Raw genomic sequence first — 27,384 nt, 5'->3', positions numbered from 1 at the left:
GGAGATTATACTAAACTGGCTCACAGACCTCAGCAGGAAGGGATGGCGACTGTCTCCCTCAGAGTGTTTAAAAATAGGACCAGCTGAGCAGAATGCATCTGCATCACCTCAGCCTGCCAGTCAAGAGTTTTCCTCAAATCCCCAACCTGCTCTCATTCACAAGTCAGCCTCTGATAATCCCTGCTGACACACCTGACAGGCTTAAAATAAGACATACAGCATGTGGGCCACGTGATACAGGAAGCAGAGGCTTAGTTCTCAGACGCTGATGAGTCTGTGCTTTTTTTTTTTTTTAATTCTTGCGATGTCTAAAGGCAAATGTCCAGCACAGCCTCTCTTAAACACAATCAACAGGAAACACGTTTTGTCGGCTTCCTCTTACTTTGGATTGCGTAATCCTCAAAGAGCAGACACTTGAAGAACACTATTGGTCAATGTCAACTAGAAGATAACATGAGAGGAGATAAAAGTGATGTTTCTTTTTGGGAAATATAGGAAACAAAACCATTATCATTGGACATCACTTTTTTCTTTTTGCCCCTGCCCTTCAAGAAGTCTGTGCAAGCCACTGGGTTATTCCTATTGACTGTATAAGGTTATTACATACGATGAGGAACCCATTTATTCCTAGCTTAGTGCAATATTTATTACAATGACATTTTCAGTCCCAACATTTTTTTCTTGGGGCTTATGTTCAAATAAAATGCTTAAACTATTTCAAACAAGTATTTTCAGGTACTGCTTACTAGACACAAACAGCAAATGAAAAATGCACATTTAATGATAAGTGAATGCTTCAGGCCTAAAGTCATCATTAAATTTATATGGAAGCAACCTTTAATGTATAAGCTTTTTGTCAATGCCAGCATTCCTAGTACTCTGAAATTCTACCATACTTTTTAACATTTTTGTTTTCTATAATAGCTAAACACAAGGCAGAAGTTACATCAGAACATTTTTAATACCCATCCCTCTAAATAAACTCATAATAATAAATAACCATGTCTGTTGTATCCAGGTCTGCATTGATTTAATGACACAGGAAATGGACTTCGACCGGCGGTGACCCTCCATTTCCCTCCTCTCCGCGTGACGTCTGATGCTCTAACCTCCCTGTGTGACACAGCAGCAGCAGCAGGTATAATCTCTGCCTGTCTGCTGGCGTCACCTGGGCTCTAATCCCCTTAGTTACAAAACACACACACCTACGTAAAGCCACATGCGCTAACACACACAAGTGAGTTATCACAGCACACATATGACTAACCTGGGCTGGTCCTTTAAGAAGTGAAAACATGGTACAATGAAAGTAAAAGAAACCAGTCAATGCTTGGAAACATGTTTTACTTTATCTTTTTTTTTTTTTTACAAATACCAAACTCCAGACAAAATATATATTGCTCTCCAGTTATTTACATTCTTGCTTTAGAAAAAAGGCATAAAGTGAAAACCTTGGTGTAGTAGTTTCCAAACAAGAACCCAGCAAGAGAAAACAGGCACTTTTGGATTAACATATATATTCTGATTACAGTTATCTTAGCTTAGTTTAAAGACTGGAATTATCTAGGCCTCCTCTAACGAAACATGGCAATGTTTGCCAAAGAAAACCTCTGAAACATGTTTCAGCCTTTACAAAAGCAGATGTGGGATCGAAAATCTGTTGCTGAATTAGTAACTGCTGCTAAAAGGGAGGCAAGAAATAAGAGCACATTCTTAATTCTTCAAAGAGAAGACTGTCTTACTTTGTAGGGCTGACGGTGACATTAAGGAGTTTCTTCAGGCTGTCTGATGACCTCACGGTGATGCAATGACTAAAAAACAGCCAGGACAGAACTTATAAAGAACCAAAAGTGGCAGTTTTACAATTTGTTAAATGTCTGGCAAACTCCTTCCCTCCCAGTCTTTATGCTAAGTTATGCTAATGCTAATCAGCCCAATTAGCTCCAGTTTTACATTTATCTGACTGATATGAAATTGATACTTTTTTTAATCTGATGTTCACTAAAATGTCAAACCAAACCGAGGTTAAAGTATCATCAGTTTAATGATAGGGTCTGTGTTGAAGGATAGTGCACATCAAATACAGTCATAGAAAACATCATTAGTCAGGTGGCACTTCAGAGATTGGTGTACATTAAACATTCATGAGGTCCAAATTTAGAATTCAGCTTTTTTCACTCTACAAACACTTTAAATAATAAAAAAACAGCACTACAAACACATAACACTGAACTGAATGTGCAGATGTTTAAAGACTTGTTGAACAGAGTATAAAAAGCCCTTTGAAGGTCATACTGGAGAAAAGAGAACAGAAGCTCAAACACACTCAACAAGAGAACGACTGGAACAATGATAAATTAAGAACAGAACCACAAAAGATTTCTTTCTATGGATAAAAAACCGGAAAAGGCCAAACACCAGTGAATGAGTCCGTGCAGACGCTTCTTTGATCTACAGTTCTCACTTGAGGTAAAGGATATGACTTCATCAAAGGCTTCTGTGTGCTACAGGAGCAGATGCTTAACTTCTGGTCCAATCAGGGCGGCGAGGTAAAGGTCCAAAGGCAATGATCCAGAGCGCCTTTTAGCTCCACCAAACAGTTTCCTCCAGCGCTCAGCTTCTCTCTGAGAACAAAAGTACAAAGTCGTTTAAAAAAAAGGTGATGGATTCCTGAATGAACACAAAGATTCCTGGAAAAGACAGGATTTCTTTTTGTTATTACACTTGGGAACAATTAGACATGGGTTTTGGATTGATCACGCTGAATTCTTATGGGATTCAAAGAAGGTTATACAGCTGATGCATTGAGTTGGAGCTATTACCTCTGCTAGACAGATCTGTACATTTCTCACATCAGGTCAATAAAACAACACTTCTTGTGTACAGTAGAGGGATACAGTGCAGGCTTTTATTTCTCAAAGATCTATTTTTTTTTCTTTCTTGGTTTGAGGATGGAAGAGTTTCAAACTTCAAAATGAATCAAGCCCAGTGAAGAATTGTGTGGTTTCACTTCATCCTATCTGATTGAGCCAGGACGTCTCTGGACACCCATCATGAGTAAACTTTCTATGTGCAGCCCGTGTTCAGCACAGAGTGTCCATGACAGACAAAGGGCCTCTGTGTGCTGCAGCTTCCAGAAGCTCTGCCTCTCAATGGCAGCTATTTACACTCACTTTTCTCCATTTGAGTCACATTTTTCTGGCAACACACACTTGCATTATTGCAGCAACAAGTGCATTAGTAATACACACAGTCTTTAGCATGAGTGCAAACACAGTTGGCAGTTAGGGTCTTGGTAACGGCTGCTTAGCAGCAGACTCACTGAGGAGGCTTGTTCCTTGTTTGTTTCCTGCTCTGCTTTGTTTCCATTCAAATGTTACATAACCTCCAGGAGAAAGACAGGGAAAGAAAGAGCAGAATGTGCTGGATGTTGACGCCCTCTTTTTTTCTATTCACTCTACATCCACCCATCAGTCCACCTCTGTGTGTCATCCAGCGGCACAGCTGTGTGTTTGCATAGCTTGTGAAAATAGCAGGTTGTGTTTGGTCTGGTCACTCTTCCTGAGTTTATCCCAGAATGTGCTGGTCTGTCACACATGATCTGCTTTACATTCCAGTCAGTTCTATAGACAATGAGCGTGTGACATGTGTTTACTTTGACAGCTTTCCGCTCATTACTGTGACACACTGGTCGTGTCAGAGAGCATCAGGAAGAATCTCTGAATGTATTCACACAGAGACAGTGACGCACATAGGCGCTAACCCACATCCAGCATGTAAACATAAAGAGGTAGCGCCATGCGACCTGTGAGCATTACGTAACAGCCAACATGTGTCTGACAGGTAATTAACGGATGCCCCCGGGAGACTCACAGTGATTTGTACTGAAATGAACAGAGAGCCACATGATGCTCCCAGATGACATAACTGATAACTGCTTCCCACAATCCAATCATTATACCCTCAATGTGATCACAATCTGTCCTCCAACTGGCTTTAGTCTTTTATCTGACGAACACTCAGTCATGGACTCACTGTTCTCTGTGGTTTTCTATCGGAAGAAAAACAAAAACAGCAAAACAGGAAATGTGCAGGAGGGTCAGGAAATAAGTTTGTCTAATTTTTGTATTACTTTTTAATGATTTGACATTCTGTATTTAAGCATTATTTTCCTCCTTTTCTTATGACCTCCACCAAGGAGGTTACATTTTTTGGGAAGAGTTTGTGTGTTTGTCTGTAAACAACGTAACTCAAAAAGTAACAAAGGATCTTGATGATTTTTTTCAGGAAATGTTCAAAATGGAATAAGGAAGAAGCAATTTCATTTTGGAGGTGATCAGGAGCACCGTCTGGATCCAGATTTTTTTTAAAGGATCCTTTATCATTGTGAGATAGGGCCGTTTTCACCATATGTGTATACAACTCCAGAATAAATGGTCGGATTGCTTTACAAAAGAATACAAGACAAGGTCACCATAATTTCTGACAGATGTTAAAGTACGATCAAGGCCCTGGCAATATTCTGGATACTAAGATCTAGAATATGAAATATGTACAGGGTCATCCTAATTTTCAACACTGTCAGGTAACAAATTATCGTACAAACCTGCAACTAACACCAAATTGTAGCAGACAGTCTGCTGAAAGGGAGTATAACATTAAAGTAGGACTAAAGTGTTGGTGACAATCACAATATGCTTGGAGGAGGTCAGCGCTCTCTGAGTGCTTTTCTAGTTTTCTTTGAAACCACTTCTTCATGGGTTTCCAAGACAGGGCAATCAATTCTGAGCAAGTATGTTGGTATAATTTCCACAAAACCATAAAAATTAACAAAGTGGAAAAAATAGTTAGGATTAAGGTTAAAAATGGGGAAGCCAGAACTCTTAGAGCTCCCCCTGGTGCCAGGCTGCAGTATTGGTCTCAAATACTGATTAAACATGGGTCAAACTTTATAATTGAATTCCACACTTAAAAAACATTTCTCAAACTTCATAAATGTTTAAGTTTTCTTCTCTCTGAAAAGATGAAAACTTTCCAGAACTATGGGTGTCTGCTTCAAAACAACACAGGAAACTGTTTCCTTGGACTGTACCGACCTGCGGGGTCTTTGAAGTTTTATCAGGAAGTTAAAAACACATATCAGTTGGAGGGAAGGGTGCAACTTCAATCCTGGTGCTCATCTAGCAAGATCATTTAAGTCCAATTTGTCAGCACCAGTGGAGCTACTTTGCCTTCAGTTCTCAAAATGGGAGGAGATGAAGGAGTGTCTATATTTACATACAGTGAATTATGCACCTGAAAAGAAACAAACTAATTGAATGAGTTATACTATGAAAATAAATGTTTTAACACTAAAAGCACTACATTATATCTACGTCATAGTATAACTGTGATTTAAAAAAAGACAATGAGGAACCGTTATCTGAAGGCTTTTGGCTTTTTTTGATTCTACTAATCCCTCTCCCTAAATGATGGTTATTTCCAGGAAACAGCAGCACAACCTTTTCTTAGTCATTGGGTTTGTTACATAAAACTACTGTTCAAATATTATGTTAGAGATAATGTCGAGAGGCTCGCTCGCTCAAAATAAGATCCTGGCGTTGAAGGTTATGCGTGAGTGAGGCGATGCATTATGTAAGAAATGATGTGAGAGCTAAATAATGGCGCTTATACAAACACTTGAACTCACATGTATACTATAAAGGAGAGAGGTGATAAGTTGAAGCTGAGGCCTATTATCACCCAGATTCTCCACCAACTATCTGACTGTGTTTAACACTGGACTCTGATTGGTTAAAACCCATGACTACAGTAGTTACTTATTAATAGTGATACAAAGAAAAACCTGATCACACACGTCATATCGCATCTTAAAGCTGTTTCCTTGGCACATTACATAACAGGAGAAGAAGAAGGGTGACTGAACTGAATATCTAATAGAAGAAGAAAATGTAAACGAACATGTCACACCACTGCATTAAATAGATGCCAGTAACTATTATACATTATTTTAGCTTGAAATGCCCATCCCTTATTTTCACCTCTTCCTGTTGACAGTGTGGCAAAATCTTGGGTTTCCAACAGCACCATTAGACAATGTGGAGGATATTTTTAAAACTACTCTCGTTTTGTTTAAAGAGGACATAACTTAAAAATGTGGTCAGTGGCTTTCCACTTACCAGCAGACCAAAGACAATTAGCAGTGGGGAAAACCAATGGAGAAACTAGCAAAGGGAGTCCAAATATATAAGGGTCTGAGTACTTCAACCAAACAGATACAAAGCAACAACTTTGAAAGAGTCACGAAAACACCACTACAGCTTGAAAGTTGCTATATTATTTACAACAACATAATTATCTGCCCTAATTTTCTACATCCCAAGTAAAAACCTCCAGCTAAGCTATTAAAAGCTTTCATGCATGGACCCTGATCACACATCCACAGGTTTACAGAGCACAGGTGTTCCTCCACATGTTCCTAAATCACACCAGGGGAACAACAGACAGATGGGGTACAACAGAAAACATCACAAGTAGGTCATGAGAAATGCAAGACTGCATTAATCTGAATTATCACTGGACCTGACTGTGATCTTGCAGAGAAAAGAGTAGAAAACTCAGAGATTGGATCGTGTGTTGCTTTTGTTCCACTTCCTCCCACTCTCTTTGAAAACAAAACAGTAAAACTGAGGCAGTATAAAGGAATGAGCTTCTATAAACACACATGTGGATGCATGCATACAGGGATGAAAGTGTGATCCAAGCATTCAGGAGCATGTTATAGCTTTCCCTCAGTATGTTCCAGATGCAGACGTTACTAACAGTAAGAAAGGAAAGAAGCATGACTTTAAAGGAAAAAAAGCATCTAAAGACTGACAGGTAAGACTTAAGGTTTTAGAATCACTGAACAGACTTTTTATTTTTAAACTCATCAGGGAGCTCATCTGTAGCTGAGATCTGTTTGTTTTGAGATCTTCTCGTCAATGACTGCACACACCCCTGACCACGGCCTCCCTGAGGCTTTATGTAACTCATGACATCATTGCAGCGCACTGAGCACAGGAATCAAATATTGAACAACACGGATAATGCTCTCACTGAGTAAAGGCCGACATCACTCCACAATTAGTGTAGCAAATAAAACATTTACAACACCGCCGGATGAGGTCTTTCTTTCAGCGGAGACTTGTTGTAACAAAAGCCGGAGTCACATGACCTGTTAGTGCTGGCAAAGCTCCTGCATAAAGTGATACAGCAGACGTTGTTTGTAATGGGAAATAAATGTTTAATCATAAGGAGAATGAAATTTGTCTGTAGAAAGAGGATTCCAGTTGTTTTACTCATGGTTGTGTATGATGGCTAAGGATTTTTTATACCAAGTGATTCATAAGACAACCAAAAACTATAATGTCAGTTCTACAATCAGAGAAAGTTGTTATTGACAAACAACAAATCCAAACAGGTCAAAAGCGTTCATGTTCAACTTTGTCTCTGATAAATGATAACATTTACGATCAAAATTACGATTAATTATGATAAGATAAACCTTTATTTGCCCCGTGGGGAGTTGTGTCCTTGATTAGAATACTGCACGCATTAAAGCTCCTGTGAGGAACACTACCTATCTTCAATATTTTTTAAAATTACGTATGCAAGTTATATTTTTTAACCCAAAATCTTGTTCAGCTTTCTTTCAGTGGTGAAATTCATCACTTTGTTCTGGAAGTGTAAATTAAATTCCTGCAACGTGCTGTCACTTGTTTTTTTTAGCAACACACCACAGGAGATTCCGATATTAAAAATGAACATCCAATAGCTGTGAGTCTTTAAGTAACTGTCTTGTTTAATTTTGCAGCAGCAAGTGGCAAGAATATTAATTTAACTCTATTTTATGACCACCTAAAAAATCCTCACAGGAGCTTTAAGCTGTCTCAAGAGTAGTGCTGATTGACAGATTAAAAAGAGGATACAACAAAAAAGCAAAGCTTATTCGCTGATGATCAACTATTCAAAATGAAAAGTTTCACATGGTAAAATTGGAATATTTATATTCTAAATTATATTACATGTGGAGAAGGTCCTTGTTGCTGTTGTTGTGCAACAAAAGCACAAAACAAACAAGCTGTATGGACTGTATGTTTTGTTTCAATTTTTAATTTGAAAATGTTTGAGCTGTTGGAGTAAGAACATGAAGAAGTCAGTGGTTGTTTTTGTGCGTGAAAGAAATTGTAGTGAGCATTATGGTTTAATATTCCCATTTCAACACATTGACCCTCTAAAAACATTGAGTGTGGCAGCAAACACACCATCAGCTGAGACCAGAATAGTGTGCAGCTCATGTTAAACCATTTAATGTTCAGGGTGACTAAAAGAAAGGGTCCCAGAATATCTAGGATGAGTGTGTATGATAATCCTGAAGCCTGAGTCACCTGAGCCAATGAGCCAAAGGTCAGAGGTAACATAGTAGTCCTAAATTCAGACCTTTAGGCAGCTTTACTTTTTACTTCTCCTCTAAGCTGCCAACAAATCCCAACCCTCCTGAAATGTATTTTACAGAAATAATGAGACAATGGCCCCAGGTTCAAATAATGTATTTAAGATGGGTCCATGTGCTACTTATAACATTTACAAGAAGGACATAACACCCTGTTCAACCATTCTCTCCTGATGTGAAGTCAACTCCCTCATTCACAAAGCCACTTAAAAAGCAATCCTCAGACTTCTATTACTGATTGTTGCCTGTATAAAAGAAATGAATAGAAACCTACTGTTTGAGACAATAAGTGTGATCAAGTTTCAACAGCTGACAAAACGACTGATTCATGATCCGAGGAACTGCATTCGAGCATTGTGGACCTACAATGCTCTGGTCTCAAATAACAAAACATTCCTTTAGAGAAATGTCTTTTTAATAGGTTATGTTTCAGGTAGTCATGGCCAGAGCTCTGCTGGGGATATCTCTGAGGAGGGCTAACTGCTATGATGCTGCTCAAACAAGACAAGTATGTGCCCGGGCATGCCCAGAGAAAGAGGACAAGGATCCAGAAGATCTGAGAATGTGTGATTGCAATATCTGGTCAGAGGTAAGCCGTTGCTAGATGCAAACATTAAACTTGCATGACAACTCAAGGAAGGATGGGAGTGTTTCTATAGCTTTCAATGAAGGGGTCAGTGATTTAAACATTTTCAAGGTTTGGTTAGAAATAAAACACTGGAACTAGAGAGATTTAGTATGATTAAAGTCAATAAATTTGACTGGGGGTCAGATTATCCAGACTCTGTATAAGTGTGGGTTTGCTTTGCTTTATTTCTATAAAAAAGGATAATGTGGTGTCATTATTAGGTCTGTGAGTGTTCTCTACCTGTATTCTTGTTGTGAGAAACAATCATGAAGGTGTTGGGCTGTCAGTCTGGAGTCCACCTCAACGATCTGAAAGACAAAGACAGAATAAAAAGAAGAGCATGTGAGGTGAGCTGAAAAATGGAAGAGTCAGAGAGAGATCCATGCGATATCAATTCAGAGAGGGGGAAAAAAAGGTCAAATAACTAATAAACGGGACCAACCTCATTAGAACAGATGATGGTGAAGAGTGTGTGGGCTTCCTCTATACCAGGGGCTGAGGACAAGATGCTGGCATGAACGGAAAAAACACAGACTTAAAAACATCATACTACAAATTTAAACCTTTCATAGCCTTTTTTCCCCCTGCGGTCAAACCATTTAAAGAAAGAGAGACAAAAAGGGAGTGAGTGATTACAGAAACTGAGGAGAATACAGCCTGAGGAGAGGCCTGGAAATGAACCATCTCCAGTGTCCTTGGTATGAGAAAAATGAGGTAGAGAGAGGTAGAGGAGTGCGTGTCGAGAATGAGTCATAGCTCTGCTCGAACACGTGAAAATGAGTCTGGCTGTCTCCTTGGAAACTGCGCTTGAGCAGCCAGATACACGCATAGAAAAGTGCAGAGATACACACACATGGTTACACACAATGGACCAGGATTCCTGTAGAGAGAGACAAACACAGCACTGTGCTTAAGTGCTTGTTTCTTAGACAACTGAGATGAAATGTTGTTTATTTTTTGTTGCAATTTTAAGCCTGAATAATTTAATTCTTAAAAACTAAAAGTGTATCATCATATTAAAAGTAAGTGTTGTATTATGTCCCTCCACTCTAACAATAGAGGATTTTTCCACAGAATGTAGCAACAGAGGAAAAAATACATTTATATCCAAGAGTGCGACTTTCAAATACACCAACAAAATTTAAATAAAAAACCTGCAATAACAGAAGTCTTACGCCTTGTGACAAAACATAAAGAGAGGAGCTGTAAAGGAGCGGTGTGGTGGAGTGCTCATAAAAAGCACTTGGGACTCGCTTCAGAGTTTAGTGGCTCATATGATCAAAGACGTTTATTTCACAGCCCACAGGGTGATGAAACATTGCATAAGCTGAGACACTTCTCTTTTTTTTTTTACATAATTGTAGAGATCAAGATCTAAAAGCTACATTGTCTCGTAGTGGAAACATGTTCTGTCAGAATTCCCACTTTCTTGTCTGAAGCCACATCCCACAAATTCAGAGGAGAGATCACCTGAATTCAAAAATAATCATCAGTCATTCTTCTTTGGACTTCTGTTATCCTATGTTAAAAGTCTGATGTGTTTATGTTATTTTTTAAGTCAATGACACAAAACTTATGGTTATCTAGTGACATACACTACACTCACAGCAGAGTCCTCTGTTCAGGTTTTGAAGCCCCTGTGAGCAGGAGTTCAGAGTGACCGGATAAAACGATGCCCTTTAGATGTTGGTTTATTGTTTCCCAACCTCAAAGGGACACAAATGTCGCAGTGAAAGCCATCTCTGGAATCTATAATGGACTGACTCAGATTCTGACCTTAAGTTTGAGTGATGTTGTGTTTGTGTGTCAGACAAAAGGAGAGCTGAAGAAACAACAAACAAGCAGGATGAACACAGTCTGAGCTCATATATTAAAAGAAAAAAACAGTTAAAAGCTCCTGTGAGGAGGTTTTAGCTGGTTATGATTTTCTTTTTAAGACACTGTGACAAATTTAACAAAGCTGCAGTGAGGAGCTGTCTGTTGCGTCATGGGATAGGTGATAAGGCAAAGCCACAAGGTCAAGCAGATTACAGCCTGACCAGTACTGCCTGCCAAGTAGGTTCTCAGACCTACAAGATCACACTACTCACACACACTTAACTCTCACACACACGCATAAGATACAGGAAGTAGGCTAGTTGGGAACAGGTGAAGGACACTTTATCTGCCTTTCTGAAGAAACGGACTGTGGGGAGAAAGCTAGAGGAGCTTAAATGGAAGAGCTTTCAGCCAGGGCGTTTGATAAAGGAGAACAGGTGTGAACGATTGTCAGGATATCTGTAGAGTGTATGAGACGTGCCAGATGAGAGTCTACTCAGAAATGACTGCCAAGACTTCAGACTGTAAGAAAATCTCATGCTTAAGGGCCCAGACAGTTTGAACATGTTAAGACTGCTGCTGCACGGTCCAATTAGGAACATGTCTGGAACACATTTTGCTGGAAGATATAACTTTGGCAAGTTTTGATTCTGCGTTAAGCACTGAGTTTTTCATTTCCTTATAAGGCCAAGCACTGACACCTGTAGAATGCCAGAAATACCTTTAGTTACTTAAATAAGCATGGACATGAAGCCACCAAAGGGGAGATTTATCCAGTAGACTCTCTCCCCCATCCTTTTCTCTATTTCTATCAATCATTGCAGTAAAGCTCCACTGTAGGTTCAGAAAGAGATGTCTGGTATCCCAAAAGAAGGCTGCCAAAATGTAGAACTGTATGGATCATTGGTGATATGGATACTCTGGTACCTTTTCCAACCTTTGAAAAGGGAAATGCCCACTACTGCAGACTGCACTGTACACAACTGAACCAAACCACTTGGAAAAACAGCTTAACTGTAACTACAGTAATTCTTCAACTGCTAATCGCTAACTTAGCCAAGCTTTAGGGTGCAGTAAAATTTTAAGACCCTCTCTTTTACAACAGTATATTTTTATGGTTAAAACTACTTGATCCCTGTTAATGAAGCGTGGGGCACACTGAATATAAAACTGACTCAGACGGTTTAGGACATGAAAGATAGAGCAGCGTAAAGCCTGTTGGTGTGTTTAAATTGACGGTTGGGATACCTGCTGAAGGCTTGGAGCAGCTGTGAGACCACAGAGGACAGATTGTGCAAACAGAGCAGGGCGTCTTGTGGTGGTGGAGGACCTCCTGCCGGCTGAGCTCGCTGCATAGTGTGAGGGTCAAAGCCCAGTGCTTTGAACACTTGCAGACTGAAACATGACAGAAAATAATGACCTCTGGGGTCAGAGTGATGGAAAAAAACACAATAGTTACCAAAATAAACAACCTTTGCAGTGCTGCTTTTGTTCCTCTCTTTTTTTTATCTGTTAGTTGACAGTATTTTAAGACCTGTCCTTGTTGCAGGACTCACTGAGAGAATACTGCATTCACTTTTCATCTAGTGAGTCTTCTGTGCTGCTCTGTACTCCATGTGTGTCAACAATGATAGCTCATTACAGCCTGGTTAGAGTTAATGTGGATTAGACTCAGATGAATTGTATTAGGAGCACAATTGAGAATGGCTTAAACCTTTAGTGAAAGTAAGACACAATTGAAGCAGCTTTTCTCGTGACAGAATTCTTTGAAACTTTGTTTTTTCTGAGTAAAAATCTTAAAAAATAACATCTTAAAGTGTTCTTCAGAATTGTTGTAAAATCTTCTCACCCACCTTGTTTGAAACACTTTGGACCAGATGTTTTCAAACAGGTCCCACACTTCCTTGTGAGAGACTTGTGCAGATGTGGGCTGTTTTTCTTCAGCATCATCGTCATCTTCATTCATGATAACATCAAGATCAGGAGATTCCCTCTACAAAAATACACACATGTTGAGTCATTTACTGATAGTTTGACACTCATTATCACACTTCGAATATCTAAAAGATTAGACAACCTCTTCCTTTATTAGGGGTAGAGACACACTGTATCTATTATTTCAACACAATATCTGAAACAACCTATGGCAGGGGTCACCAACCTTTTTGAGACCACCAAAGAAGAAAAAGAGTGTTAGGAAGAGCTACTTGTCTGATACAAACTTCCTGAACAAAATTGCACAGATCACTTTTTAATAACAATAATAACAGCAGTAGTACTCATACTATGTGAACAGACTAGTCACATGTCAATGTTAATTATTCCAAATTATCATTAATGATTTACACAACAATTTCGGTAGGAAATATACATATAAATTCCTGGAAGGGGCACCATTGTTACCAGTGCTGTTTTTTGGAACATGCCTTAAAGTGGTTCTTGTGGGCGCCCCGGTGCCCACAGGAACCACGCTGGTGACTCCTGGTCTATAGTCTAAAGTCCAGTGTCATCAATTTATGCTTTGAATGTATGAAGAACACTTACACTATTCCCATTGTGACTCTTCAGCTGTCTGACTTGTGGCTGTAGCTTATTGAGAAGGTTTTCCAGTTTAGAGATGGCACCAGGAACACAGGCTGATCTTTTCCCAAAGGCTTGTACAAACTCCTTAGCTTCTCGGAGGGCTGCTTTGGTAGCACTACAGTCAATCTTTTTACCTGAGCAGACACATGAAGGGTACATGTGAGACATTTTTCCTTGGAGAATGTTTTGAGTGTAACCTTGTAAAGAAGACTGCTAGGAGCACAAAGATGAAATAAAACACAGCCAGGCAGAGAGACTCTGTGATCTTAAAACAAGCTCAGCCTCAGTCTGTGTGTGTGTGTGTGGGGAGAGAGGGGTGTATGTTTGTGTGCCTGATGTCCTGTTTGTGATATGTTATCTTCTTCAACATGTGGTTTTCACTTTCCTAAATGTGTAGGTGATACTAAGTCGACTTGTATTCATTGTGAATCTTTCACTTTTTGGTAAACTGTAACAGGTTTGTCCTCACAAGTACAACTAGCTTCTCACTCCCACAGTAAGAGCAGCAAATCACATGCAGTACTTTTCCATTCCTGGATTTCTTCTTTGCCTTTATCCTCCTCCTCCTCCCTCCTCCTCTTCCCTCCTCCCCCTCCTCCTCCTCACCCTCAGTTTTGGCACAGAACCAGGCTGCATGGTACCAATAAATCCTGCCTGTCCAAAGGATACAGACTAAGGTCAAATACTCTAATATTTAAAACTATTAACACTCCTGGGGCTGTTAAAGAAGTATACCTTCACTGTTGTGCCATTCACCCCCGCACAGGTGATCAGAGACACTCTTACACAGCCCCCTAAGCATCGTATAATTAGATCCAGTCTGTGATACAGAGAGCGAAATGCTGCAGCAGGCGACTCAGCATCTTTCTGACACACATTTCAGAGTCCTCTTTTAGCTGATGACCTGGTTCTGTATCTAGTTCTGTGGGGTTCTAGCGCAGTGCAGGGCAGGAAACGTCATCCCCCAGCGGAGTCAGAATTTATCAGAGGGGATGACTCAGTACCTCTACAGCACCGTCTGCACAAGAGTGAGAGTAAAAATTGCACCGCTCACAGTCTCGAGTCTGTTACAGTAAAAGACAGAGTATCTCAGTTCTTCAGCAACTCAGGGAGATCAGATGGGGAGGGTCTGGTGATGGGAAATTTTGTGATCTATGTCTTGAATTTAATGTTTCTTGTTTTAGCAAAATGTTTTGTTCACATTTAAAAAAGACTAAAATAAGTTCCCCGGGGAACTGACATAAAATGTTACATTTTTAATAACAACATCATGCCTTCTCTGGATTCCAGCAACAAATATTTGAGCATTCTCAAAGGGAAGAGAGTGATGTGTCAGCACTGCTGTGATTCAGTTACACTCCAAGTTGCAGGTTGATATGCAGGACATCACAACCTCGAGTTCAAAAAGCAGCATTAGGAGGGAAAAGCAAAAACTAACAACTTATCATTATTTATAATCCCCTAACCATAACTGTAACTGGACTATTGTAAAGCAACAGCTGAACTCTGTAAAGTCCTGGGCTGGCTAACTCAGCTCAGACTCTTCTATCCTGGACAGGACGGTTTGAAAGACATCAAAGGATACTTTAATGAAGACGACAGCAAGGAGGAAAGGAGGAGGAAGAGCTGAACTCCTGTTTCTAATATTCATGTCAAACAAGAAATCTCAAATACCAAAAACAACAATGTTAAACAGACCATAAACTCCATTTCTCATACTGTGAAACCTTAAGTGACCTGTTTTATGCCCTCATCAGGGCTTGGTAGTTGGAAGCTCCTCATGACCCAAACAGGCCAGAGTGTTTACAGTGACCTGCATTTAGAAGAATCTGAATGTTGTGACTTTAATCTAAACAGTTGTTAAAAATTTAGACATGGTTATTATGAATGGTCATGTGCTTGGTTAACCTTGAGAATTGAGCCAATCAAATTTGATCTCTTACAAAAGAAAAACTTTTTCTGGAAACTTGTAATAGGGATGAAATAAAATTAACACTCATAAAATATGTTGTTATTTAATGAAAAAAAAGTATCTTCCCAGACATACCCGAGTTGAAGAAGTCAATAAGATATGAAACAGTTTGCAGCATCCTCCGTGGGACAATTAAGCCAAAGACAGCAATCCAGTGCTTCTTGAAACACTCCAGGACATCCTGAAGACTCCACGGGGGTTTTACATAAACTATCTGTTAACAGAATTAAAGCACAGTAAAGATTAAACCAAATAACTGTTCACTATGATAGTTAACCTCTAGGTTACTAAAACATGTGAATTCAAAGAGATGTAAACCAAATAGCACATCTACAGAATCTCTTTAAGATATCTAAATGTTTTATTGGCATTTGAAAATAGTCATAAAAATGTTGGTGAAAAGATTTCTGATCACAATTTTACCTCAAGCCAGAGGTTATCAAAGGCTGCTTTCATCTCCACCTCTAAAACATCAGACAACACCTCATGAAGGCAGTCCTCAAAATCAGAAACACAGCTAGAGTCCCAGTTGGCCTCCTCCTCATTCTCTTCTTTGCTCAGCTGCTTGTAACCTGTGATCAGTTAAACAAATAAAAAAGTGAAAATCTTCAACACGTTTTTTTCTTCTCACTGAATGTCATGTTTGGGTTTTATGTCATGAAACTGTAAGGACTGACTTTGAAAACTCTGTCTGGGTTTGAAGTGAAGGAAAGAAAACAGGAAAAATGGAAGGGATGGGCAGATGTGGAGAGTGCTTGGACGGTATGTGCTGTAAGTTTTTACACCACGATGGAGTATGCCAAGTGATTTCCTGTTTTTGTAGGAGGAACACACGTATCCTCGGCTCACCTTTTTCTACAGAGAGTTCTGGTCTTTGTTGGCTATGAGGCTGGACTGGTGTAAAGCTTCTTTTCTGAATTGCTGATGAAACCTGAGGGCTGATGTGAGGCAGCATGAAAGTTTTAACGCTTTGCTGAGCATTAAAGCCCTGACTGGATGTGCTGGCCTCTGCCTCCAAATCATTCTTGCTGAGGGCCTTCACCCCACTCAAGAGGGCTTTACTGCACAGGTTCTTATCATTACTGGAGAGGAAAGAAGACATAACAAGAAAATTAAACCACATCTAATTCACAGCAGAGGTTAATGAAATCTAGAATTACCTGACCAAGTCCCTGTGCAACACTCATTCAATGTCTAATTAACTAATGTCTCCTTTAAGGTGGCGAAGGGATCATTAGAAACACTACGAAGAAATGGGTCAAAGGAAAAATAGGATGAAACAAAAAAACAGCAACTCCTCTATGTAAGCCAAGCAAAAACATCCCTGAACTGCACTCAAACTCCTGGCTCAGCACATCTATTCTTGTCCAATTACTCTGTCTGGGCCTCTTTCTTTCTCTCATCCCAACTGGAACTATCTGGCTGGACCCGCTCCCAGTCACATGCATGTGCGATTTAGAGGACGCACACTCTGCAGCAGCAGCAGCAGCATTATGGAGCAGAAGGGGGGAAGGGGAGAACTCACGTGCATAAGATGAGAGCACACTCTGGGTACAGACTCTGGTACTGCAGGCAGCACTGCAGCACTCTGTCATCGTTATTCTCAGCATTCAGATCATCTGGGGACGAGGACACACAAAGAGGAGGAAGGAAAAAAAGCCAGGAACGTGAGAAACCACATGTGGAGAAAAAATATGTTTCGTCTTTTGACAGTGGTTGCTCTTTCTAAGTCAGCTTGTAGGCTTTGCTTTTTTTAAACAGAAGGAAGAAAAAAAAACCAACATTGGAAAAAAACAAAGATAAAAATTCAACCTTTTTCTTTCAAAGAATACATTACATGTTTGTTTGCCTATAACTTCCTAGAACTGGTAACTGTTTTTTTCTGCTTATCTCCTTTACAACCCACCTTTTTGAGATACTAACACTCCAGTTAAAAATGTAATGTTTGATCAATACAACCAACAGATAAGACGGTGGTTACCTGATGTAGGGGTGAAAGCCTGCCCTTGGAAAACAGTTCAAACTGTGCAGGCTACGCTGATGAAATTTTGGAGCCCACCTTTGTGTCAGTGCCACCTAGTGTTTGAGTCCATATTTAACTCTGCCCACACACGTGAGTGTCCTTGGACAACCCTGAAGCTGTGCTTTTCTCTGTCAACACTGGTCTGAGTGTGTGAATGTGTATAGCTTTAAAGGGCTATACATATTTTATTTGTGGATCACTTATGGACAGACACAGACTTATGGAAGAAATACTTCTTATGTTTGTAGTACCAAGTGAAATTGTGACAATATGATAATTATTTCTTTAATATTTTTACATTCTTAGATTCTTACTATATTTGAGTCTTTCTGAGTGAATTCTCAAGTGTTTTTATTACATGGTCTCAGGGTGTAGTGACTGCATTTCACCAGCAATCTTTTTGAAAATGTGACAAATAAAAACTTAAATCTTGAACCCAACCTGAAACACTTTTATACTTATCAGAGGAGGGATGTGCTGAAGCCAAAATATTGTTTTTCAGATTCAGAAAATTTGCAAACCTTTCATGAAGGTCAATAACAAAAAGAGTCAAATACTGAGACATTAAAGTGACTCTTGTTAAATAGCATCAGAGAATCCTAGTTTGATGCTTTAGACCTGAAAAGAGAAGGAAACCAAAACCTTTCCCTTAAAGTTGGCAGTTTAAGTGATGCTTATGCTGCTTTTTAACCATGGTTAGTATCACACGACAGTCTCCGTTTCAAATGTGATAAAACATACACCCTTTACTTAATAAATCAGTACCATTATATTTTTATGTTTTGAACTGATGCATCATACCATCAGAGCAAAAACTTTGAATATTTTTCCTCAACCAGCACTCACTGCTGCTCTCAGCTGCCTGCTGCATCGACTGCCCCCAGAGTCGAGGTTCTCGGCTTTTCAGAGAGTCGCAAATGTAGGAGATGGCAGGGATGGCCAGACGACCCACAGAACCCGAAAGACTATTCCTGTGCTTTAGGGAGTCCAGCTCCTGAAGCACCACCCAGGGGATGAGGATGACAGGGAAGCCCAGCGCTAAAAGAACAGGAGGTGAAAAGAAAGTGGTTAAGGTCTGCTTCTTCAGAAAGATTCCGTTTTTTTAGGCAATATGTTTTTAAATTCAGATGCCTAACTGATAATTTCATTTTCAACCTCTTAGATGAATTATTTAAATCAGTCTTTCATAGCAGCTGCTTGTTTGCATATTTCTGTCTCTGTATAATGAGACAGAATCTCATTAAGTGTGCCTTTGTCACTGTATCATTTGATAGTTAAAGGATTAATTTCTCTCCCTGTTGTTTTCAAACACAACACTACACAAAATAAGTATTAAAAATTGTGGAAACATGGAAGAATAATAAATGAAATAAAGAATAATATTTAAAAGAAAGTTGAATGCATTTTGAAGTAATGAGATAATTTTCATACATTTGAGGCCTTGAGATCTGATCTTTTTTATATAATCCAGGTGACTGATGAGAATGTTGGTGTCCAGAACAAGGATGAGGTCCTGCTGAAGAGGTTGTTTACCTAGAAAAAGACAATTTCATGTATTGAGAATGAGTTGATGCTGACAAACAAAAGTTATTCACACATTAAAAAAAATCACATCTGTGATTTTAGCTCAGAATAATGCATTTAGAGATTACAAGCCAGATCCTATCAACCCCCCCAGTTAATGCAACATCAAGGTTACAAGATCATTTTACACTGATGGGAGCATGTCTCTGCTTTCACCAACCCTGGACAACTCACTGTGTGATTCTGCAGCTTCCTCTGGAGGGTCTATGTCCATACAGGTGAGTTCCCCATAGCTCTGCATCACATTCACCTCCAATCGCCTCTCAGAGCGAGCAAGATGAAGCTCTTCAACCACCTGGTTCTACAAACAAAACACAAACATATTTAAAACTGTGAACTATTGTCAGAATTTTTCACATGAGAAAGGCTGCAAAACAAAACACTAACTTTAGTGTTTTGAATAAATTGTATGTACTTCGTACCTGTACATTCCCCAGCTTAGTTGGGGTAGCAGATATAGCTGGAGGCTGGCCTGACAGAGAAGGTGTGATCTCTTGTCCTTTGGTCCATGTAATTCCTGAAGTGCTTTGATATTGTGGTTCAAAGTTTTGCTTTGGCTTGCTTACTGAGGTCTCAGAGTTTGAAGCATCAGTTTTGGTGTTTTTGTTTGCAGGATACACATTGTTATTCTCACATGTGCCACCCTCTGGCCTCGGCTGACCCTTTTTTGGTATCTTAAATCGAACAGGAGATGTGAGAGATGATGTTGACTTTGCAGCCTGGTGAGATACAAAGGTGACGTTCTCTTTGACTGGAGTGAAATTATTGACCATTTTTGAGCTTCTAACTGAGGGAGATGGCTTGGCTGAGGTGATTGAGGGTTCTTTGGGTGGCACAGAGGGAGCTTTTACTTCCTTAGGCGGGTATGTTTTGACCTTCAATGTTTTTTCATCATCCCGATGACACATCTTCTGAACCAGCTCCTTTCCTGCCTTATTTACACAATGTTTGGACACGTCTGAGGTCTTGCTATGCTCCCTAGCTTGGATACTGTTTCTGCCATCCCTTGTCCTGTGTGGTTCTACAGCCGTGGGCCTCCTCTTCAGTGCATTGACTTCATGCTCTTTGTGAGTATCAGAAACCAAACTGGGACTCATTAGCTGCGTTTTTAATTTGGATGCACTCCTGTGGGAAGACTTTTCATCTTTGCTGCCTTCAGATGTCTCCCCTCTTCCTTGACTAACTGTATGTGTGTGTTTGGTGTACACGGGTTTTGAAGTTCCCCTATCCACAGTCTTACTCCCACTGGCAGTGTTATCTTTCCCTGAAGTATCATGTTTTGCTGAAGAAGAGGAGTGTTCCCTATGGGAGGACACAGTGGCACTTTTTGTTTTTCTGCTCTCCTCTTCCTTCTTCACAGGTTTCTGGTCTGTTGCATGGGGTTTTGTCAGTCTGTAGACAGGCTTTTTGATCTGACGAGCGCTGTGGGGAACATCTTTAAGGGCGGGGGAGTCATTTTTCTCCCTTTTTCCTGCACAGCTAAGCAAAGAGGAACAGAAGACACGTTAAAGTTGGAGATCATTAAAAACACAAGACTTAACTGATGAATGAAATTGTAACAAAAAAGATCTCTTTAAAGTGCAGTAAACTGTTTGCTACCTTTCTGTGCTGTTTACATGTTGCTTCTTGTGGTCACCTTTGCAGCTTTTGGAATCATCTTGATGCTTGGATTTCTGAAACGTGTAAAATCAGTGTCAGCATTGTAACAGTATTCTTTTGTCACATTTTTGCTCATATGTACCAGTAACTGTCTGTAAATTAATGTGTCTATTAGTGTCTTTAATGTGTGAACTCCTCAAAATCTGTTGTCCCCAAAAGGATGCATAAACGTTTTTGTTTCGCTTTTGTTTTTTTGCACTGTGTTGACCCCAAGTTCTTTACATTGGTAACCCCTGAATGAAGACTGGAGACTCCATTGGTCTCTGTTCAATCACTTATTGGTCACATGTAAAAATCCGCGCCGGTCTCTCTGACAGAGGCTCACCTCCTTTGACCTCAGACAGAAAGTGCACAAACATAGAGTATATTTCACATTTATTTTCTGGGCTGAAAACACACACACACACAGAGTTGGTCTTTTACACAACCATCTGCTATTGGCCAAAAATGTAAACATGTGTGCACCAACAGACACACGTCCTTTCAGAAAATGTGCTATATTATGTTTTTGTATGTGTGTGACTTTCTCAGACCCGTGTCTAAAAAGAAGAAAAAGAGGAGTGAGAAAGTAACAAGAATGAATCAGGCTGTTGTTCTCCTTATCACTAGAATGACCTTGCGCAGTGGAAACATTTTCACTCAGTTTTGTGGAACAAACTGTGTGAATTCAGTGACATTACACAAACACCTATGGTATATAAAATTTATATTTTGCATCTAAAAATATAAAAACTGAATTAATTGAGATTTACTGATTTTAGTTTTAACATCATACCTGATAATGTGACTGTGAATGCGATTGGAATTTAAATTTTCATTTTGCAAATGAAAAAAAAAACAAAACCATCCCACTTCTTGGTGATTAAAATGTTCTTATTCAACCAGCTCTGACCTTTGAAACATTTCATAGTCAAAAACAGGAATATGCCAGACTCGACCTTGGTCTCGAACACACAGCTAAGAAACAGTTTCTTTTTTGTGCTTCACTTCTTGGCAGCTGTGTCTCCAAGATGTGAAGCTCGAGCCAGTATATCTGTAGCTTTCTTGTACTCTTTGCTTGTCATTTATGACCAGAGGCTTTAATGTCGTTGGTATCTTTTGCAGCAAGACATCCAGTGTTTCATGATCTTTGTTTCATTAAGCCACAGAAGAAATTAAAGGTATTCACAGGTGATACTTGTAAACAAATGTATGTAAATGTATAAATTTAAACGTCATCTCACCTTCTCCTCTTCCTCATCTGAGCATGAAGATGACCTTTTCCTCTTCCTCTTCTTTGACTTCTTGGACATTGTCCTATTTATGGATATTTTGGGGGAGATTTGTGATAAGACGTTGATTATAATTGTTTTATTGGACAACGTTATACAAGTCCAGATATGAGATGAAACTATGTAGCAACTAACTTTAAGGTCAGCATATCAGTCATGTTTGTATAGCACGTTTCTTGACCAAGAAACGAGTTGTACCCCGGGTAAACGGGCTGTCAAAGCCCCAACATACCGGAAATATAACCTAGCTCTAACGGTATCCATTACAAATAGGATGGTCTCTAAACAACCCCCCAAAAGTGGAGCACAGTAGATAAGTTTAGTTAATATGCATGAACAGGCAAAGTACAAACATTTTTAAGTTGAAGTTAAATTCACATGTAACTATTTAAAGAATATAAGCCGATGAAGTCAGACAGCTGCGGCTTGCTGACTTCTTTAAAAGATTTAACACTGAAATATGTATCATCGTTAGCTTGAGACAGACGTTAGCTAAGGAAAGCAAACACTGGAGTGCATGATAGTTTTCTTATCGTCTGCCTAAAAAGTTCGCTTACCGTACAGCACTTAAATAATCATCGTTAAGTGGAGTTAAAAGGCTTAAACCCAAACCCTGAAGGGTTACTGTTTGCAGTCAGCCCTCAACTCAAAACATTCGGCTCCCCTTGATTCTTCTTCTGCTGCAACAAATAACTCCTGTTTTCCAGCACATCGCCACCTACTGGAGTAAAGCCGTTTGTTACTGCAAACGTGGCATGTTACTAACATAAACTGTATAATAATACTATGACTTGAGAGATTTTTTGCTTTTTTGTTGAATTTCTTTATTTTATTTTTTTTGTCGTGTTTTGCTCTTCAGGGCCACTGTATAGAGGAGACAGATGGCGTCAGTCCCAATGCAGGTGGAGACGGCTTCATTTCTGTTAGTATCAGCCTGTTATCTTGTCCTTCACTACATTCTTTTTTTTTTTTTTTTTTTTTTTTGCATGTATATTTTATTAGCATTTTCACCTTTTATACCTTCACCAGTAAATAACAAAGATATAAACACACAAAGCAGTATTCTGCCATAGACCCTCCCACAAAAAACAAAACCATCTATGAAAAAGACAAAGTTGTTTTACAACAATTCCAAAAATAGAGAAATAAAAGAGAAGAAGTGAAATAATAAAAACTCAAAATACAGCAATCTACTGAGCAAATAAACAAACAACAGGAAAAAAAAAAAGACAAAAAAAAAAAACAACATGAAAATTCAAGAACAACATTCACGTCACTACATTCTTTTGGCCAATATCACGTGAAGGCTGTAGGCTACAGAAAAATAGCCAGTAACTTTCCACTCACTAAAAAGATTTTCGCAGCCTTATACTGGAAATACTTCAGCTAGCTGCTGCCTCACTCAAAGACAAAAAATAGTACGTGACCTGATATCAACCTGAGGTGGCCTTATCAGAATGAAAGGTTCAGACTAAGAAGAAGGAGGCAGCATTGATTAATCTCTGAGAGGAAAATCAAAGGCTGGTCTTGAGGAGCTGAGTGAACCTGTGTGTGTCTGTGTTGCTGAATGTGGTCATATCTGACTTTAAGATACCATCTTTGGCCTCTGTATATCCATTGTTGTGATCAAAGACAATGAAATGTGTAAAAATTGAAATATTTAGGAATAATTACTTGAAAATACAAAAAAATTGACTGATCAACCAAAAATGTCATAGACCCCCTGCAGCATCTCTGATCTAAATTGTTGTCTAGATTTTGGTATCTTGACTGGATTATTGAGTTTAGTGTTTCTGTATCATAAACCCAAAGTTTGTACAGCATATTTCCTCCAGTAAACTCTGCAACTGCTGCTGTACACCACAAAGTGACAGTGTAGCTCCATTCAGGGACCCCCTGCCTCCAGAAACAGCTCTGTTAAAGTCCTGAGGGTGAGAGAAATCTGACGACTAACAGATGAGCTGTGAGTTAGACCAGCTGCAGGGAATAATCTCTGACCACTTCAATGATCTCAGTCAGAGACAATAACACATATGAATGAAGACAGAAACAGTTAGATGGATTGGGATTTAGTAAATGACACTAGTAGGATCAGATATGTGACATGTTGAATATGTGCAGATTACATTTGGAAATGGAAACAGGTTGGTTATTTTTGTGGACCAAAGTAATTGCCCGCTTTAACTCTGTTTATGTGGTTTGTTGTGATTGTGTGCAAGTCAGATTTCATCATCAGAGTCAAGTCCCATAAAGCCTTATAACCGTTCTTACTGTAGATATGAACATGAAAAGACACCAAATCATGTGTTATTACATTAAGGACTACAAAACCTTGAATGTTAATCTGTCCTTACATGATTTACCCACACACACTTCAAAAATTAGCACATAAAGTTGTCAACAATTATTTATTAGGAGATTTGCTGTCAGAAAAAAACAACATTGATGTAAACAGTGCAAGATCAGAAAAGCTATGCGATGCACCTCTTGTTCACAGGGGGGCACAAAAACCAACACAAAATCCTCACATGAGCTTTTAGTGGGCTAAACTTGCAAGGCAAACAGCCAAACTTTGGTAAGGATTTCTGGGCAAAGGGTCTTTATTCATAGACTTTAAAGATTTTTTTTCCTATGTTAGAATCCTAAGATCAAATCTTCTTTAATGTATAATTTTCTAGTTTCCCCTGTTGTCTTTGTTGGCATGTGGATAACTGAAGTATTTTGGGACCTCACCTGTTTGGGTTTAAAGAAAGACTTTATTTAAAAAAAAAAAAAAAATTGGCAAGTTTTACAGACAAAACGACCAATTCAGGTTAAACCGAATCAGAAAAAGAATAAACAACCCACCGATTAACTGATAATAACCCTATGTTTGGAGTTACAGTTGAGAAAAAAGACAAGTTCTTTTTGCTGGTTTTGGTCACCTTCTGACTTCTACAAAATCTTTCCTTTTCCCCTCAGTATTCTCTCGTCTCTCTATTCCTCCATGTCACCCCTCTCTTTTCATGCAGATCAAAGACATTTGGCTTTAATCAACCAGCACATTTGGCCAGAATGCTTCTGTTACATACGTGTGTGAGTCAGTGTATGCACATGTGTTTGTGTGTGAAACTGTGAGATGTCAGAGTGTGTGTGTGAGGGGAGTCTTTACCCTGCTAATGGTTTACCCAGAAACCTGAGCAGGTGTTTTATGAACGTATGAAAATATTCTTTTAGGAATTTAGGTAATGAGTAACTACTGTGTGTGTATCGGTCACTGTGAGTGCGTGTATGAGAGAGTGTGGTTTATAGACAGAACTGATTTTATGCCCTTTGATTTAAAGACTGCTACAGGTGCTCAGAGGTCAGGTGTGCACACACAGACACCTCTGAACTGTTGTCTGTCATTTCAAGCCAGTATTCATGTTACTTATGTATATTTACCTCACACATTGAGAATAAATTTGCCGTTTAAGGATTGTGTTGTTTTGAGGGACAATACAAAGATGGTTGATACAGCAAATTTTAAAATAAGGTTCAAAACTTTTGCACCTACACATGGCAAAGAAAAGATCCTCAGAAGCCTGCTCTCTAAAGCAAATATCTTTCTTCCACTTTGCTGACAACTATCTGTGATGCTCTGCTAGATGCAAAACTACCTATCTGGTACATGTTCTGCACATAGACTGTATGATGTATGAACACATGTCACCCATTTGTCTCTGGTTAATAATTTTGAAGCCCATCATCAACAGTGTGATATTGGTAATTCTGAACTCCAAGCTGCTGCATAGGATGGAGCATAGGATGAAGCAATGATAAAACAAACTTATGTATTGTATGTCCTGAAACCTAGTCTGATGTAAAAATGTAATGCTTTTATACTCATCCACAATAGTAAAGTAGTCATCTTTAGTGTTTTTTGTCATAGTCTGCAAAATTTAGCACAAAGGAATGGTGTTTTACTGAGTTAACATCTATTTTTGTCACTTTACTGACAAAACCACCAAAAAAGGGAAAATAACCATTAGTTACGGCCCTAAATGTTTCAGTTTTGAGAGTAAATCATTGGTCCTGACTGCTCATAAACCTATTTTATACAATCCTTTCCATATGAAGTTAGAATTAAATGTCTAGTTTCCATTACAAGGACAAAACTGTCCCGCCAACTCTCACTAAATATTTATACGTCTTCATTTCCCCTAAATCAAAACCTAGGTGATTCTCTATGTCTCTTGTTGCCAACAGAGATGACATCTCATCTGTGATACAGTTTCATATAAACAGATATAGCTTTCAACCATGTGTCTTCAACATATTGTCCTGGCTCTGGATCTAATAAGCCCTACTTGGCTCTGGGGTTGTTGTTGAAAAGAGGTGACTAACACACTGACTGGCTCTGTGACAGACACCTACCTCAACACATTCTTCGAGTCTCTTTTCCCATTAATATGTGCTCTTTTATTGGTCTGTTTTAATAAATACCCTTGGAGAGTATTCCTGGACTATAAAGGGAGGTTTGTTTTACAGAATGGCAATGGGAAAGTGTTAATAGGCCCGAAACAATAGCCTGCCATGCAAACCACCAGGCTATAAATGCCTCCTCTTTCTTCACTACTCCATTTATCGTGATGTTTATCTATTTTTAGCAGCAACTTTATTTTTCAACAATATGTTCATTGTTTTCAGAGATTATTGAGTTACAAACAACTTGGACAACTTAGCCTCAAAAGCTGCACAAGATGGAAAATGGTGTGTCGTATAACAACCTTCAAGAGGAAAGATAAGGGATGTTTGAGAAGAGTCAAAGGTTGTATGAGTGATGGAGGAGAAAATTAGGGTACTCAGTTGTTTTTAAAGGCAAATATACATGATATATACTGAAAATACCATCAATGCTATGGGGGAGACAACTTTTATACAGTGCTATTTAATTTGTGTGCATAATGCTTTTACACATAGGAGAATTATTTTTGTACACAAGTTAATATATTGTGCCAACAAGAGACTTTATTGTCTAAAGCAGACGATATACTTGCCCTGTGCACACAAGATAATAACTTTAAACACAAGGTAATCGTTTTGTGCACACAAGATAAAACCTCTGGGACGTTACTCTCTATTTCTTTGAAAAATGTTCAGAAAAGTGTTTCAATCAACCTGGACCAAGTGGGTCTAATATATACAAATATGCATAAACTATGTTTACAATGGTTAAAAAAAGATTGATGGGGAAAAATTCAGGTGTAATATTAAAATATTTTAAGATGTTGGAGCCATTTGTGACGTCGCGAACGTGACGGAAGAGATTGGCTAATTGAGGAAGTTAAAAATAAACTTATTTGAGTGACGAAAGCGGTGATGAAGGAAGGA

General features: G+C 39.0%; 1 protein-coding gene across 1 annotated transcript; it reads right to left on the bottom strand.

Annotated features, from left to right (window-relative positions):
• Nucleotides 1-1,383: 1,383 nt before the first annotated feature.
• swt1 (SWT1 RNA endoribonuclease homolog) lies at nucleotides 1,384-22,745 on the bottom strand. Its single transcript, XM_074668606.1, has 17 exons — nucleotides 22,590-22,745; nucleotides 21,985-22,057; nucleotides 20,702-20,775; nucleotides 19,525-20,581; nucleotides 19,277-19,403; nucleotides 18,950-19,051; nucleotides 18,365-18,556; nucleotides 17,021-17,114; nucleotides 16,345-16,577; nucleotides 15,919-16,067; nucleotides 15,571-15,709; nucleotides 13,485-13,657; nucleotides 12,794-12,933; nucleotides 12,189-12,335; nucleotides 9,565-9,631; nucleotides 9,363-9,430; nucleotides 1,384-2,624 (listed from the first exon to the last, which is right to left on the bottom strand). Exons 2-17 carry the CDS (start codon nucleotides 22,051-22,053, stop codon nucleotides 2,537-2,539), a joined length of 2,919 nt encoding a protein of 972 aa, XP_074524707.1. The 5' UTR covers nucleotides 22,054-22,057; nucleotides 22,590-22,745; the 3' UTR covers nucleotides 1,384-2,536.
• Nucleotides 22,746-27,384: the final 4,639 nt, after the last annotated feature.

Source organism: Halichoeres trimaculatus, unplaced genomic scaffold (genome assembly GCF_033239565.1).
Source record: "Halichoeres trimaculatus isolate MK-OKI-2021-1 unplaced genomic scaffold, fHalTri1.1 fHalTri1_scaffold_4, whole genome shotgun sequence".
Taxonomy (NCBI): Eukaryota; Metazoa; Chordata; class Actinopteri; order Labriformes; family Labridae; genus Halichoeres; species Halichoeres trimaculatus.
Note: the sequence above shows the minus strand (reverse complement) of the source record. Positions and strands in the feature narration are given on the sequence as shown.